The sequence below is a fragment of the Manacus candei genome, unplaced genomic scaffold (genome assembly GCF_025592945.1).
Source record: "Manacus candei isolate 608988 ecotype Guabito, Panama unplaced genomic scaffold, ASM2559294v1 h1tg000015l, whole genome shotgun sequence".
Taxonomy (NCBI): domain Eukaryota; kingdom Metazoa; phylum Chordata; class Aves; order Passeriformes; family Pipridae; genus Manacus; species Manacus candei.
The window spans coordinates 26,287,304-26,305,168 of NW_026138063.1; the positions used below are offsets into that span (position 1 = coordinate 26,287,304).

The 17,865-nt window shown below is 47.2% G+C and overlaps 1 protein-coding gene and 1 pseudogene across 1 annotated transcript; one reads left to right on the plus strand and one right to left on the minus strand.

Annotated features, from left to right (window-relative positions):
- LOC127468440 (NADH-ubiquinone oxidoreductase chain 2-like) overlaps positions 1-17,865 on the minus strand; it is a 194,661-nt pseudogene that overhangs the window by 87,382 nt on the left and 89,414 nt on the right.
- GPR35 (G protein-coupled receptor 35) lies at positions 5,732-11,397 on the plus strand. Its single transcript, XM_051781596.1, has 2 exons — positions 5,732-6,590; positions 8,176-11,397. The coding sequence occupies exon 2, from the start codon at positions 8,188-8,190 to the stop codon at positions 9,124-9,126; it is 939 nt and encodes a 312-aa protein (XP_051637556.1). The 5' UTR covers positions 5,732-6,590; positions 8,176-8,187; the 3' UTR covers positions 9,127-11,397.

Sequence of the window (17,865 nt, forward strand, 5' to 3'; positions counted from 1 at the left end):
TGTTTTCCCCTAGTTTCCTCAGCCCAAGCTGTATGAAGCTATTTCCCAATGTTAAAAACTGCGAGACTTGCTAAGTGACATGATGAAATTAATATGTAACACAGTAAATGCCTCCCTGCACTTTTTTCCCTTTCCATAACGCTTGAGGGACCAAGGGGGCAGAGTGCTGATGGAAACCTTGCTGAGGTGTTGACTTTTCCTGCCTTGTCTGTAATTACTGCTTATTGTAGATTTACACTGATGTAACTCAACAGAGGGCAGGAGTCTGAAAGCAAACAATTGAGCTTTTGCACTAATCGACTAGGGGTGAACACTGGTCAACAATTTGAAGGCAGGACTTCAGATTCATTTGAAAAGGAGATGATAGAAGAGTAACCTGACCATGAATTAAGGAAAAAAAATCCCAACAAAACTGTTATATAGTGACACAAAAGTTGGAATGCATTATATTTGCATTCTGACAAGTCATGTGAGAGTACTCAGCCAAGCTTGTCAAGAACTCTAACTAATGACTTTCTAACCCCTGTGCTCACAAAATGATTTATCTGTATCTGGTGAGCATTTTCAAGTTTTCACGTGCTATTCCAAAACTTGGCAACAGAATGGTTGTGTCCTGCAGGTTTCATGGATGTAATGGGGAATCACTGCTTGTGTTACTGTCAGTGAGATGGCTATTTCCTGCAGAGATTTGGGATGAAGACCATGTTTGACCAGATGATTTACCCAAGCAGGTATGTACTGGGCATTTTTATGCCCCACACCTTGAGCTGTGCACACTGCTGAAACATAGGAATGGTCATGAAGAGCTCTTGATTCTTCAAGAGATCCATGAACTCAGGGTGAGCTTGACACTGGCTATCAAGCACTTGAACTAGAATAAGTCACAAATTCTTGGGTTTTTTGTAGCCCATTAATTGTTTGCATCACTGAAGTTGTCTTTTAGAGTCTTGTCCATGTGCGCTGTTTCTGACTAAAATAGTTTTGCAGAAGTAATATCATGGACACGACTGAGTTTTCAAACTAGCCACAGGCCTTTGGATGGAGGATGCAGCCAGCCTTCCTGCACCACCCAGCTTGGTGTCCCAGAGGTTTTGCCCTGCTGCAAGCAGCTGCCTGTATGCTTCACCCTGAACCTGACAGCCTCTAACCCTGCCTCAGAGGCCGCTGGGCTCTGCAGAATAAGAGGTGTTGCCTGGATTTGCTTATCTGCTTCTCACAGCTAGCTCAGCCTGGTTGCCAATGGTCTCTCAGACTTTATTTAATTTCTGTCATTTCTAAACCTTCATAACCTCTACTGTCATTCTTCTACAGTGATCTGAGCTGAGGGATTACAGCTTCCCTGGTATGGCATGTAGCATGAGTGACGTCCTGTGCACTCCTCTGGAGCAACACACTCAACTGAAGGGGAAGTACCATGCTCTCGAGGCTCTACTAATGAAACCAAGGCCATTATAAAGCATCCAGGCTCTCTGTACCAAACCCCACTCAGCAGGTTTCAGCTTCCAGCTCCCTTTCAGGAATGGGACTGGACATGGGAGGCAAAGCCCACTGGGGCATTCCACTGGGGCACTGTGGTGAAGCTCCCATGCAGGAACCTGCGACAAAAGAACCCTTTAACCCAGATGTTTTCCAGCACACAAATGCATCGAGCTTTTACCTCCCCCCAGGAGAGCAGCAGCCTTTGCTTTTGTGTTGGCACTGCGCATCCCATTATAGGGTAGTTATGAAACCAGTATCAAAGTAGAAAGACTTCTCAGAAATGAGAAAAGATCAATGTGTTTGGAAACCTTAATACCTACATTTCCTAAAGGTTGTTTTCAGATTTCAGAATTCAGATTTGGTGTCAACACTGTAATATGTTCCAGGTCCTCTGGTATTCATTTGAAATGGCTTGGAGCAACCCTTCCCTCTGGCCATTTCCTGCCAGCCTGAAATGAGATGTGGGGGTGTCATGGTTTGAGAGCCCCAAAACCCAGTTCCCTAGTCCAAGCCTCCTCCCACATCTCAAGCCAATGTGAGATGGGTTTTCCAGACAACCACACGAGACTCAAAATGGGGGAAAGGGAATATATATTACAATGACTGTACAAATAAATACTACAATACATTATATACAATCTTAGCTATCTCTACCATGATGTAAGTATTTACAATGGATCAAATCTCTTCTCCCCTCCAAATAAAAGTCCAGGAGGGAAGAAGGAAAGACCCTTTTCACTCTCAGAGTAGCAATGTCTCATAGGCAGCAGGTCTATCTGTTTCGCTCTTCTTCTCATGTAGCAGCTGGATCTCTGCCAGTACACACGAGGGGTATCCAAGCCCCTCGGCCACTCATCTTCAAACGAGGGTCTTCTTCCGTGGGCTGTGTTTCCCAGGACAAAGGGCGCTATCACCACGTCATATCACGAAGCGCAGGGGTCTTTGAGACAGTCCTTATCTTCAGGGCATTCAAGTTCCCTACAGAGCTCTGTGCTCTGTCTCAAGCAGCAGGGGGGGCCAAGGTCACCCCCTCTGCATTCTTCCTCTGAGTTTTTTAGCTCCTCTCTGTGGTGCTGATGCAGTTTTAGGACTTCCATTCAGTAGGAGTCCATCCTTTCCACCTAGGAAAGGTCACAAAAGGAGTTTGGGGTTTTTATTTCAGTTCTTACCCCAACTTCCTTTCTCTCTGCTGCTCTCTCTCTCTCTTGGCTCTCTCAGACAACTCAGTGTCTTCCTTGCTCAGCTGCATGCTGTTTCTGCTGCTTATCTTCTGCTGGCTCTCAGCCACAATCTCTGGACGCTGCTGTTGCTCTGTCTCTGCTCACTCACAGTGGAGAAAACTTCTTTAGCTTTCAGCTACAGGTACTTAGTCCAGCCTTATGCTGTTCAAGTCCCTGCAGCCCCCCCCAACTGGGGCTGGGGGGCCCCCAGAGGCCCCAAGGGGCTCCGAACCCCTTCCTCGTGGCCTCAGAACATGGCTACCCCTTCTACCACCAAACTACAACTACCTTCTCTTCCGTTCTGAGTGTGATACGTTTATATTTTGCAGAAGCGCTCATTGGGTAAAACTTCAAAACTTCCAGGGTCACCCCACCCTGGGGTTTTACCATTTTATAACTGCAGGGGGAAAACTGTTTCCCCCCACCACAGGGGGAAAAAATGGATCCTCTCTTAGTGTTCACATTTTTCTTTAGGTTTAAGGAAACTGTGATCTCGAAGCAAGAGAGTGGAATCTGTCAGCTGCTTGTAAGCAGCACAGGAGAATGAGAGAGCCTAGACTGATTTCCTAGAGTTTAAGCATCCCTGCATATCTCCTGTGGTGGCAATCGGGTCAGAAATCGGAGCATGAAAATACAAATGCCAAGGGAAAGGATATAACTTTTCATGCCTTGGTGAAAGCAAACATCCTGATCTCCCAGTACAAATTTACTCCTGTAAGTGGTGCAGATAATCTCAGCTACAGGGATCTATTCATCACAGGGACTGAAAGTACGATTAAAGGCTTACCGAGCGGTGCCTATAATTTGGTATTCACTAGAAATACAAATATCTGTTGTCCAATCCTTAAATATTTAGCTGGCATGCGAAGCATATTTTGTTCATTTTTTCCCCTCCCTCTTACACACACTGGGGGTTTTGCGGCTTCTGTACCTTGCTGCCATGGGGGAACCTGGACAACAGGAAAACCAGCCTGGGTAAGCAACGGGAATAGCAATGGGGGGGCTGCCTGGGCCAGGGCAGAATGCTAGATAGAGGTTCCTGCCCCTGCACCTCACTTCTGGTTTCCCAAACGAGCCCAGGTGCCTCCACAGTATCGTCCAGTTTTGACTTTCCCTCTTCATGGAAAATCCCCCTTCATGGAAAGATAACTTGGATCCAGACACAGGTATTGGCAAGCAAGGTATGATGGCAGTGGTGTGGACTAAACCTCAAAATGGGCTCTTCCCCCACGTGCTGAGGCTCAGGAGGCCTGTCCTGCAGGGTCACACATCCAATATAACACATCACATGCACAGACTTTGCACAAAATGCAGAAAAATGCTGCTTCCTTTCTGAGAAAGGAGCTCTCCTGAGCCCTAAATCAACTTTTTATGCGTGTCTCAGTTCACCAAGACAGAAATGTTTGTTAGGGAGGGCAGGATATGAGAAAAAACATGCTCCTCAGAAGTAATTATAACTTCAAAATTAAGAGGCTCCAGTTGAAAAGGTGTAGAAAATAAAAGACTAGCTCTTTACCAAAGAATATATGTATATATATAAGTAACACAACAATAACAAACAATAATCCTGTAACACAACTTCCACCAAAAACAATTAAGTATTTTTTGCCTTTCAGCGCAGTGATAACTCAACGCAGTTGGGGCCGGGAGGCAGGGGCTGCAGTGCCTGACTCACGGTCACCAGCGGGTGCTGTTGGGCTCCGGATTGTGGAGGCTGCAGTTGCTCACCTCTGCTGCGGGAGGCAGCTGAACACCCGAGGGGAAGGTAGAAGGGGAAAGGGTGATTCCTCCTGTGGACTCATGCCGTCAAAGACTGGCTCTGGCTGGAACTCACCTTCCCCCTCAATGGTTGTATAATGCCACAGGCAGGGAGAAGGAGGAGGAAGAGGAGGAGGGGGAAGAGCAGTTTTACCCCTCCAAAGTTTCTCTGCAGGTGGTACCGGTTACTCCGAAGAAATGCGAGGCAAGTCGGGACAGTGGGCAGAACAGGACGTGAAGGAGACCAACCAGGACCAAAAGAAGCTAGGTTACTCCATCTGTTTATACTTGAATGTGACTTTTAAAGTCCTGGTAGACTGGAGCATGTCAACAAGACAGTCACAGGAGATCCAGTTTCCAAGGACGGCAGCATATCTGACAGTCAGAGGAGTTTAAATGGGGAAAATGGTAATTACTGCTTTCTACTTGGTTTGGGGTCAAAGTAAAAATGCAGATGAGGAATCGATTTTCCTCCCTTACAGAAAAGGGCAGCTTCCCATATGAATAAACCAAGATAACAAAAGGGATTACAAGGCAAAAGATGAAAAGACGTAAGATGTAGGATGTGTTCCTCACCTGGAGGAAAAGCACTGTGCTTTAATTGTTTCCACTGCATTGTTGCACGTAACACCACGCCATCAGACAATCCTTCCTCTTCAACTGCACAGGTCAAACAAGGGTGAAGGAAGACAGGGGGAAAGCAAGTATTGTCTGGTGCATAAAGGCACAAAGTCCAGATTTTAGAGCTGAGTCTTCCTGCTGGCTCCCCTCTCGCTGCACCACTGAGCCTTGGCACAGAGACACTTCTTTAGAGCAGCAATCCCTGAGGGGCTGTTGCTCCCACCCATGGGGAAGCCCTTTTATCGCTGCCTAGATATTTGCCACCCATGCATTGCTATTCTCTGGTTTTATGTTTAGACACCAGGATGGTTCCCCCTCCCACCTGTACCTTAAGGTCAGAGGATCATCCCCCCACTTGAACTCATCTGGGTCTGGGTTTCCACAGGCTGCCCACATGGACACGCCTGACATTTCCATCCAAGAAATGCATTTTTCTGTGAATCAGCAGCCTGGGAGAGTCAGGGGAGATAGGGAGTGCATTATCTCTCTATATGTTATACAAAGGCTCCAAGAATTGGGCTTTTTTTCTTTCTAAATACTGAAAAATACCCAAAATGCCCCTGAGCTCTGCACCAGCACTTCTCAGAGCATTCCAGGAGACAGCATGGAGGAGTGTTTCCTGCCCATTTATGCATCTTCCTTTGTGACCTACATCTGCCTTACACATCTGAGCCCAGAGCTGATGGTCCATCTGCTGCTGTCACCTTTGAGACCGTGATCTCCAGATCGTGAAGTAGACAGAGCCTGTCAGCTGGCTCACACAGGTGGGACTGCAACTGCTGTAGCCAGTGGACAGAAAAATCCATTCAAATTTCTATAAAATATGACTGTGGCAAGATCTCAACCGTCTTTGTATAGGCTCCCAGTGATGCTGAGAGAGTGTTATCCCCCTGCCTGAGGTAGAGAAGTCAAGCAAGCCCATAGCATCCATCATCTTTCTTGTAAAGTCACCAAGTAGCAGCAGGCTGGGTCCCTGTGCCCTGGGCTCGATGTCACAGGGTGCACAAGCAGTGCTGGGAGCCCTCAGGAAAGTCATTGACCACGCAGTGCTGCCTGCCTGGGGCACGCTCTGCCACCGCAGCAGACCCTGCACAGGCTGCTGGGCTCCTTGGGGAACCTTCTGCTGCCAGAAGGGCAATTTCCAACCATTATGGATTTTACTTCAGAAATTGTTTTCCCATAACTGAAAATATTAAATTTTAATGCTGTTTTTGTGAGGGGATGAAGGGGAGGGCACTTTGTGTGGAAAAACTGACGCTGAAGCATTGACCTTCTGAGAAGTGGAACAGCAGAGATCACCAGACTCCGTCAGCCTGAAAGTTAACAAGGAAGAACTTTTAGTGCACTAGAGTTCATTGATGAATTTCAACGCTGCTGAACTGTCACAGCGGGCTCCGGGACAACTGTGTCCTGCACCAACACCTGTGGCACCCACAGATCCCCTTCTCTGCATTTACCCTGCAAGATTTCTCTGGACTAAACAAACCCAGCTAACGGCCTCACAGGAAGCAGGTAATGGCTTTGAAATTCTCCCCACACCAGTGTGGCAGTGTGCTCTGCTCAGTGCTCTAGGGTGTGCTGTCTCACCTCTAGCCATGGCTCCAGCTTGCAAACACAGGGTCAGTCCTCAGCTGAGCACAGGAGGCCTGACTTCCTCCTGCTTTCACAGGAGGTTGTTACGCATCACTGTTTTGCAGCTACATGTTCCATTCAGGGGGTTCTTCATCCCTTGCTGCAGTTTCACACCAGTGCCTCTTATCATGCCTCTTCCATGAGTGTGGGGACCCCTGGCACACCACCTTGGGAAATACCATGGGTATTTCCATGGTATTATATGGGGGATAGGATGTAGTTGGTATGTGCAGCCCAGTGGGCTCAGCTGCTCCTCAGGGGAGTGGTATGCATGCAGAGAGTGGCTTTTTCAGTGCGAGGTGACAACAGGCTGACAGGGAACAGCTACAGGGCAGCCACTGTAACCACAGTGCAGCCAAGAACCTGTGTGCCTGAAAGCCCAAGAGCGCTAGGACAAGGGCTGTATGTTAGTTGCTCCATAAATTCCATCTAAAAATGACTGTATCCCAGTGGTTCAGCAATGCCATGTCAGTTCTGCCACTGGGGCAGGTGCTGTGTTTTCCTCTGTGGTTGCCACATCTGTCTCCCAGTCTTGGACACCAAAAATGGTTCACTTACTTCATGCAATCAGACAGTTTCACTTCAGTTTTCGTGTTAATGTTTAGAAGCCGCTGACTTATCAGCCAATGTATCTGTAAGAGATTGTAGAAATCTGAGTGTCTTTTATGCCAGCCTCTTTGTAAATACTGCCTTTATGAGCTGCAGACAAAATCTGATTTATCCTCCTTGCTGGTAGTGGATGCCCTGAAATATTTAAAGGAGTACTAGAAGATAGTCTAAGTTTGCAGATTTGTGTTTTCTGCTCTAGCAGAATTTGGCTTCCTACCTTTGAAGGTGGAGATAAGACACATGTTCTCACTTCCCCTTCTTTCTTTTGAGACCTGTTATCTGCTTGGGCTGGGGGTGCCCTCGCTGAGCTGTTCCTCCCCTGCACCCTGCAGAGAAAGGAGTGGATTCAAGCCTGGGGGCAACCTGCTCACAGCAGGCACTCACTGCCCAGCCTTCAGCTGTGTTCCCACTGCCCCTGGGAGTAAAGCCACCTGAGCTACCCCATGGCTGGAAGGGTTCAAATCCTGAGGAGGTTCTCAGGCCTGGCACGACCCAGAGCAAACCTATGGGTTGGCTCCAGTATCAAAGCAAGGGTCTCGGAGGGCAAAAGGGGAATGTTGCCCAGCTCTGCTGTGGGCTGCCCTAAAGGCAGTGGTTCTCTGATAACTACAGCAGCAACAAAGGTAAGGGACAACAAAAATTATCCTTCTGCTTTGCAGACTCTTGGCTGTTAGTGAGGCCTGGAGGGAAGGAGAGGCAGGCTTAACCACTCAATAGCTGCAAGAGGGTTGTCTATGTGTTTTTGTTATCTGGCAGCGAGTGACAGTGTAACTTTGATGGCTGAGGGTCTGACGGTGCTGATGAGCCACTGAACCCGTCCAGAGCTCAGCCTCATGCCTGCACTCTTCCCTTGCAGAGACGGCTCAGCATGAACAACAGCACTGAAAATAACGCGCTGCAGGGTGGCATCGCGCTACTTAAGATGATTGTCTACGTCCCAGTGCTCGCTTTGGGGATCCCACTGAACGCAATTGCCTTCTGGGTCTTCTGCTGCAAACTCAAGGGGTGGACTGAGACCAAGGTGTACATGATCAACCTCATCGTAGCGGATAGTTTCCTGCTCTGTTCCCTGCCTTTTGTGATATATTTTAACAAGTACAACCATCCCATAGACCAGCTGTGTGTTGCCATAGACAACATCTATTTTACAAATATGCCTATGAGCATCTTTATTATCACCTTGATTGCAATTGATCGATACATTGCAATCAAGTTCCCTCTAAAAGCAAAGGCTTTTCGATCCCCACTGAAATCAGCTTCTATCTGTGGCTTTCTTTGGATAATGCTCATAATTTATTCCAAGGTCCATCCAAAATTTCAGAGTAGGTGGGAAAGATTCTGCTTTCAGAGTCGATCTCTTGACCCTAGCTATTTTTCTTTATTCGCTAATATCTTTGGATATTTTATTCCCTTAGGTATTGTGATTTTTTGCTCAGTACAAATCATCAGATGTCTCAAAAAGAACATGGCCACAAGCCCCCATGAGACAAAATTAATCCAGAAGGCAGTGCACATTGTTTCTGTGAATTTGTGTGTGTTCACTGTATGTTTCTCCCCTTTCTACATTACACTGCTCGTGCGGTTCGTAGTGGATGTTACTGGAGCTTCTTCTCTGGTGTCAGCAGTTAACACCTCTATTAAGATCTCTGCATGCTTAGCAAATTCTAACTGCTGTTTGGATGCATTTTGCTATTATTTTGCAGCCAAGGAATTTCCAGAATTTTCTTCTATGTTCCCCACCTGTATGAGGTCCAAGACAAAAGAAAGGCAAGAGTCACAGCCACCCAGAGGTCAAGTCATTGCATGAACAAGGTGCAGTGCACGAGATGTTAAGTGTCACTCTGCTGCTGAAGTTTTGAGGCAGAGGGTATTGAACCACCTACAGTATGTGCAATTATTGTAGGTATAGGCATACCTGCAAAACAGAGCAGCTCCCACCAAAGGGTCTGATATTAACTTGAATTTTGCCCTTCTGTCCTCAGTGACTTGACTTCAGCTCTGATTATAGTCTTCTCTCATTGTATGGCAGCTTCAGGCACCCCCTAGTGATTTTGATTGGCTTCATGGTCCCTCACTTTCAATATCTTCTGAATAATAAACCTCTCAAAAATTTCCTCCATGGACTGCAAACCCATGTACTGCTCATTTAAACCTAGAGACCATTAACTTTCTAAGTGAAAATTAACAATTATTTCCCCTACAGAAGACTGTCGTCTTTCTCTTCCTAAAAACAACAGTCTGAAACCTTTGTCCAGACATTGTCCAAAAAACATAGGAAATTACTAGTCCCATCACAGAAATTATCCCCCACCCAAAGTTAGATCTATCTGCTTTGTGGCAATACTTTGGCAGGTGGCCCAACAAGATGGAAGCTGCAGTGAGCAACTGTGGCATAAAAATGAATGAACCTACTCAGGTCATTCAGCTGATAATTTATGTTACAATTTTCATCTTTGGTGTATTAATGCTCTGGCATTACTGGTGTTTCCCTGCAAGCAGAGATAAAGGGCTTTGTGTGTATGTGACAAATTTAATCGTTGCACATTGTTTGGCCATCATTCTGCCTTTTAAAGTCACTATTCATTTATTACCATTATGCACAGGAATATTATTAGTGCCAAATTATACTGGAGATTGTGAGAGAAGACTTAGTTACTGCAGTATAAGAGCTGCCTCACAAAAGGTTCTTTAACAGTGCAGCCCAAAAATGAGCAAGGAACTTTCTGATTCCCTGAAGAGGTATGTTCTACCTTGGATAAAAATTTTTATCTTGCTTATATGTCAAGTTCATGATGGGTTTCTTAGATCCTCCTTCAGTCCGAACAAAACTTCAGCTCCCTGAGTGCTCCCATAAATGTAACAGATGAGTTATCAATTCCTGGGCCACAACAAACTGCCTGCAACCACACAGCACTGGAATAGCAATCTGTGAGGAAAATGACATGGTTATCCACAAATATTTTCTGTTTTCTAGCACAAGAGTCTGGCAAATGATGATGTAGCAGCCATAGTCCTTCAGCAGCTCCAAGCAACAGGGCTGAACCACTGCATTTTGCTAACATTTCAGCAAGATATAACTGTCCTGCCCCTTAAAAGAAAAAGATGGTAACTGTTGCTTCAAGTTCAAATGACCAAATTGAAATTGCAGTCAAAATTTAGGCTTGAGAAAAAAAACTCAAACCCACAAGGAAAAGCCTACAAAGCAATTCAGGATCTTGCTTTTATGTGAATGAGTAACCATCAGAACTAGAATTTTTGACCTTCCTGCGCAGGGAAGGCAGAGACTGGCATAAGAGAGGATTTTGCTGTTTGTTGGCATTTGGTCTGGCCTGAAACGTCGGTTGTCCCCAGAGCTCCATGGGGCTGAAGGACACATACTGGGGAGTTTAGTGAGTTAGTTGGATGCTGCTTTCAGGTTTTGGAGGTGTGTCTCTGTGATTTTGTTTCCTTGGTGCAGCAGAGCTGTTCCGATTGCCAGCACTGCCTGGTAGTGTCCAGGGGATTCCACAAGCACTGAAGCAGTGACAGGCAGCTGGGAAACTTTGCCATGCCCTCCCTTGTGTCTTTCATAGAGCCACAGAGCCAGTCCCTTCAGTGTTGGTGCTGCAGGAGTGTGGAGAGGGCTATAGCATAGAGAGCCCTGCCGGCACGTTATCTGCTCTGGCTCAGCTCCATACAGGTCTGAGAAGGAAAGGGGAAACAGTCCCAAGAAGCAGGACTTATAATTGTGTGAGATTGATGCAGTTACCCTAACACTGCCATTTCACAGGCTGTCCATGCTAAAAATATGAATGACATATTCTACTGCCTACCCTGTAGTTCTGTTTTGGTGAAGATCTGATGTTGCAGCGTCACATCTTGAAAGAGAAAGCCAAGAAAAAAACCCACGTGGGGCAGAGGTTCTGTAGAACCCTAATGCTGCAGGGTAACATTGTCAAATGGCCCCCCTCCCATGTGTGAAAATGGTACTAGTACATCTCGCACTTTGCCAGAAGAACGGTGCACTTCAACTGGAACCAGCATGACACAGTCTCTGGGAGGCAGGGGAGACGGAGATCTTCCCTGCAAAGGAGGCAGGAGCCCATCAAAGCTGTCTGTCAGCAATCTGTACCAGGGTACAGAAAAACCTCATCAGAAGGCCTTTCTTTGGCTGGTAAACAGTCTCAAGCAGGACATCAGGTAGAGTTTAGAAGGTGTGGTGGTTTCACTCTAGGTCTTCCTGGAGACCAACTTGTAACCAGGAAGGAACTAGAAAAGTGATCACAGAAGTATTCCATGCTATTCCTTTACGTAACTTGAGGTATAAATAAAGCCAGCGGGAGGGATCTCGCTCTCTTCCTTTCCGGCGAGGTTCGAGAACGGCGGGTCCCTGTTTTGGTCTGGTTTATCTGGAGCCGAGGCCTACAGTGACTACCGTTATCTGCCATGCGTGAGGGGAGAGCCTTGGGCTGTGTCTAGCCATCCTGCCTGTTCGAAGGGAAGTGGTGAGATTTTTGCTAGTTTGCCTTCGGTTGGCTGGTTTGACTTGTTCGGTCCTTGCCCCTTTTTGTCCTTCTCCCTTCCCCTTCCCCCCCCACTCCTCCTGGTGTGTGGTATTCTCCTTTTGTGTATCTGTCTCATATGTAATATATATATATATATATATATTTGCTATAGCTTTGGCTGCTTGGTTTTTTTTTTTTTCTTTTCCCTCTCTGGGAGGCGGGTCCTTGTTGTCGAGTTTCGGGGACTTGGCGGGAAGCCAGCTCGAAACTTGCACAACATTTTTGGTGTCAGAAGTGGGATATTTTGGTTAAGTTTGGCTTGTTTTGATAAACATTTTTCCAGGAAGACAGTCAAGCTCGGTGTTGTTTTGCAAACCAATCTATTGTTTTGGGAACAGGTCTGGGAACACTGCCAGAGTCTGGGAAAGCAGCCAAGGAAACTTTGTTTATATAAACAAAGGTTTGTTTTGGGATCAAGAAGAAATAATAACAAAAAACAATGGCTATTTCATTAATTTGTCTTATAATTCTAGCCATCTTTACACCTGTGTTAGGCTACCCTCTAGGGAGACGTCCAGACCTTGAGGATGGATGGAACGAATTGCTTCCATCCTTCAATTTTGACATCGAAGGTTTGGTAAAGGAGATCCCCATGGTTAAAATCGGCTCTAATTACTATATAAATCTTATTGCAACAGTACTGTCATTGATAAAGGTACTGGAAGTGCCCCTTAAACTTGGAAGAATGGAGTTCCGTTGCCTTCCCTCTTGTAGGAAAGATCACACCTCAAAGGGACTCGCTGGAACTTTGGAAAGGGCTGCAGACAGGCCAGTCCCCGGGTGGCATGGAGCTTGGGGAGATTTCGGTAGATTAGTAGGACATGTGTCATCCCCCATTAATTGGGAGTTCACACCAGAACAAATGTTTGATTCTGGTGAGATGGCCCACTGTTTGGCAGAAGGGTGTTTTTCCTACAAAGATCCGAATATGCAATTCTCCGCTTTGTGCTAGGGCCTGGTTAATGCTTATTGAGCTGCCATAGACCACCTTCAAAGGGTTAAGGTCGACACAGAAACCCAAACCACGCCACTTGAAACCAGTGATGTCCCTATTAGGTCCACAGAAGCTGGGGTCCAAACACAACTTGAAGTCAATGCCATTTCTACTAAGCCCACTAGAACCGGGACTCAAGCTAAGAACCGGAAGGTCATCATTGCCCCTATGAAGAAGAAGAAGACGTGGGTAAGAGAGATCAAGGAACTTACAGACCCATCTCCCCAACCAGAACGCACAGAAGAAAGAGAAGAAGAAGAAGAAGAAGAAGAAGAAGAAGGAACAGAAGAACCTATCCAATTCACTCAAGACGTAGTGGACGAAGGAGCGGCAGCAATGGGAGAAGGAGCAACAGCAAGTGATGAAGGCGCGACTGCGAGAGAGGAAGTAGTGGTTGTGACTGAGGAAGGAGCAATTGGAAGAGAAGAAGCAGCTACCAGAGAGGAAGAAACGGCTACACGGGAAGGAGCACGTCCAAAAGAACTAGGGGCACACCCAAAGGAATACAGAACAACATCAAGAGAAAAGAAAGCAACAGTACAAACGGCCGGTGGTATATTGTCGCTTGATGATTTATATCCTGACTACACATTCAGTGTTACAAAAGATGCAAAGAAGGAGCCAAAGCATCCCCCTCAATTGGAGGGGGAATTATCCCTACCCGTCCAGACCCAACCTTCTCTTGGAGGTGTGAATGATTGGAGGAGGAGGCCCTTATCTCAGCACGCGAAAGATTACTCACTACCTCCACCCGCGGGGTATCGCGAACGGCGCAGGAGTCCATCCCCATGGCGTGAATGGCATAGAAGTCCATCTCCACGGTATGAACGACATAGAAGTCCATCTCCGCGGCGTGAACGGCGTAGGAGTCCATCCCCACGGTATGAACGGCATAGGAAACCATCTCCACGGCGTGAACAATATAGAAACTTATCCCCACGGCATGCCCAGTCTCCACCTCCACATGAGAGATATAGGGAGGAAGTGGGAGCAGTCCCACGTAGGAGTGGAAGAGTAAAGAGAGAGGTGGAAAAGATTCTACGTGGGAGAGATGGACAAGAAATAATGCTAGAAAGCGAAATTACACAATCACTGACCACAAGAGAGCTTCGAGATTTACGGAGAGATTATATGCGCTTGCCTGGTGAAGAAGTCCTCACCTGGATGGTGCGATGCTGGGACAAGGGAGCTGATAGTCATGTAATTGAAGGTGATGAAGCACGACAGTTGGGATCCATTACTCAAGACCCTGTGATAGAGCAAGAAATGGGGAGGGAGAAAATGGCGTCCAGTCTTTGGCTCCGAATCCTCCACGCGGTGAGAGTGAAATACCCATTTAAGGACTCCCTGAAGAGTTCTTCAAGAAGGTGGAGGACTGCGGAAGAAGGCATCCAATACCTACGGGAATTGGCCATGCTGGAGATCATCTATTCTGATCCAGATTATTATGACATTCAAGTTCCTGAGAATGTTCCCTGCACGCAACCAATGTGGAAAAAGGTAATTCAAGGTGCCCCTAAACCATATATTTCCTGCTTGATACCCATATATAATCCAAAGATGGAGGAACCAAGCGTGGACACTATGTGTGCTTGGATAAGAACCATAGAGGAAAATATGGAAGACTCCTTCAATCCCCTGTACCGACGCACCTACGATAGGGAAAGAACGGAGAGAGATTATGAATATTTCAGATATGAGGAAGACCTTAGAGACAGAGAGGACAGAAGGTATAGAGATTACCAAGAAAGGCCAATGGGAAGATCACGGTGGGACCGACAAAGACGACCTCGGCCTAGACCTCGATCCTGGTCTCGATCTTGCTCACGATCCCTGTCATTCACACGTCGAAGGAAAGAGACCTCTAAGCGTGGGTCACGTAACCAACTATGGGCATACCTTCGTAGTAAAGGAGAAAACATGAAGAAGTGGGATGGTGAACCCACTTCTAAGCTTGAAGCTAGAGTGAGGGAACTGAAGCGAAAGAAGACTGACAAGAAAGTTGTCTATGTAGTAGATGGAGATTTCTTAGAAGAGAAACTGCGATCGCCGAAACACGAGAAGATGGAGGTCCACTTCGACAACGGCAAAAAGTCTAAGAAGTCAAAGTCAAAGTCTGACGACGAATGCTCTGATCAAGACCAGTAGAGGGGCCCTGCCTTCTGCCAGGAGAAGGAGAGGGACCAAGAAGATAACCCGGTTTACTGGGCTGTGTGGGTCCAATGGCCTGGCACATCGGATCCTCAGAGATACCAGGCCTTGATAGATACTGGAGCCCAGTGTACTGTAATGCCTTCGGAGTATAAGAGTACCGAGACTGTTACTATTTCTGGAGTGACAGGAGGGTCTCAAGAATTGTCAGTAGTAGAGGCGGACATGAGCTTGACGGGAGACCAATGGGAAAAGCGTCCCATTGTGACGGGGCCAGAAGCCCCTTGCATCCTTGGTATGGACTACCTAAGAAGAGGATACTTCAAGGACCCGAAAGGGTACCGGTGGGCTTTTGGTATAGCCACGGTGATTGAAGAGGAGTCCAAGCAATTGTCTGCCCTTCCTGGCCTTTCAGAAGACCCTTCCATTGTAGGATTACTGCGAGTTAAAGATCAAGAAGTGCCAATAGCCACAACAACTGTACACAGACAACAGTATCGGACAAACCGAGATGCTGTGATCCCTATCCACAAAATGATCCGAAAGTTGGAGAGCCAAGGGGTGGTCAGCAGAACCCATTCACCCTTCAACAGCCCCATCTGGCCTGTGCATAAATCCGATGGCGAATGGAGACTGACTGTGGACTATCGTGGCTTAAATGAAGTTACGCCACCGTTGAGTGCTGCCGTACCAGACATGTTGGAGCTCCAATATGAGTTGGAGTCCAAGACAGTAAAGTGGTACGCCACCATCGACATAGCCAACGCGTTTTTCTCCATTCCTTTAGCGGCAGAGTGCAGGCCACAGTTTGCTTTCACCTGGAGGGGCGTTCAATACACCTGGAATCGACTGCCCCAGGGGTGGAAACACAGTCCAACCATCTGTCATGGACTGATCCAGGTCACACTAGAGAAGGGTAAGGCTCCCGAACACATCCAGTACATCGATGACATCATTGTATGGGGGGATACAGCAGAAGAAGTTTTCAAAAAAGGACAGACGATCATCCAGATTCTCCTCGAGGCCGGTTTCGCTATCAAGAAGAGCAAAGTCAAGGGACCTGCCCGAGAGATCCAATTCCTAGGGGTGAAATGGCAAGATGGACGACGCCAGATACCAACAGACATAATCAACAAGATTGTAGCAGTGACTCCCCCCACAAACAAGAAAGAAACCCAAGCTTTTCTGGGAACAATAGGTTTCTGGAGGATGCATATCCCAGAATACAGTCAGATTGTGAGCCCTCTTTACTTTGTGACCCTTAAAAAGAACAATTTCCAGTGGGGTCCTGAGCAACAACAAGCTTTCAGGCAGATCAAGCAAGAAATTGCACATGCCGTGGCTCTTGGACCAGTTAGAACGGGACCAGATGTAAAGAATGTGCTCCACTCTGCAGCTGGAGATAAAGGTCCCTCCTGGAGCCTCTGGCAAAAGGTGCCTGGCGAGACGCGAGGGCGACCACTGGGTTTCTGGAGCCGAAGCTACAGAGGTTCTGAGGCCAATTACACCCCTGTGGAAAAGGAAATCTTAGCGGCGTATGAAGGTATACGAGCAGCTTCAGAGGTAATTGGTATTGAAGCACAGCTCTTCCTGGCACCCCGATTACCAGTCTTGAGCTGGATGTTCAAAGGGAAGGTGCCCCCTACGCATCATGCCACCGATGCCACGTGGAGCAAGTGGATGGCTTTGATTACGCAACGTGTCCGAATTGGGAACTTGAATCGCCCTGGCATTCTGGAAATCATAACCAATTGGCCTGAAGGTGGGAACTTCAGTCTGGCAGAAGAAGAAGAACCAGTGAGCCGAGCCGAAGAAGCTCCGCCATTTGATCAGCTGCCAGATGAAGAAAGGCGTTATGCCCTTTTCACTGATGGTTCTTGCCGAATTGTAGGAAGGAACCGGAAGTGGAAAGCAGCCGTTTGGAATCCCACCCGACAAGTGGCAGAAGCCGCTGAGGGTCAAGGCGAGTCGAGTCAATTTGTGGAACTCAAAGCCATCCAATTGGCCCTGGACATTGCTGAACGAGAAGGTTGGCCGAGACTCTACCTCTACACAGACTCGTGGATGATAGCCAATGCTCTATGGGGATGGTTAGACCGATGGAAGAAGATGAACTGGAAGTGTGGAGGAAAACCCATCTGGGCTGCTGACTTGTGGCAGGACATCACTGCCAGAGCGAAGAGTCTGAATGTGAGAGTTCACCATGTAGATGCCCATGTGTCCAAGAAGCGAGCTAATGAAGAACATAATAACAACAGAGAAGCGGACTGAGCTGCACAGATAGGGGTGTCACAAGTAGACCTAGACTGGCAGCAGAAGGGAGAGCTGTTTCTGGCTCGATGGGCCCATGATGCTTCCGGTCATCAAGGCCGAGATGCCACCCACAGATGGGCACGAGACCGAGGGGTGGATTTAACCATGGATATCATTTCTGAAGTTATCCATGATTGTGAGACTTGTGCCGCTATTAAGCAGGCGAAAAGACTGAAGCCCCTGTGGTATGGTGGACGATGGGATAAGTATAAGTATGGAGAGGCATGGCAGGTTGATTATATCAAACTGCCACAGACCCGCCAAGGTAAGTGCTATGTACTTACCATGGTGGAAGCAACAACGGGATGGTTAGAGACTTTTTCAGTGCCCCACGCAACGGCCCGGAATACCATTCTGGGCCTTGAAAAGCAAGTCCTGTGGAGACACGGGACCCCAGAACGTATTGAGTCAGACAACGGGACTCATTTCAAAAATGAATTAGTCACCACTTGGGCGAGGGAACATGATATCGAATGGGTGTACCACATTCCTTATCATGCACCAGCTGCTGGGAAGGTTGAGAGATATAACGGACTATTGAAGA

What these genes read in the sequence shown, in the direction of transcription:
- GPR35 (XM_051781596.1), top strand. Translation starts at nt 8,188, where the DNA reads ATGAACAACAGCACTGAAAATAACGCGCTGCAGGGTGGCATCGCGCTA.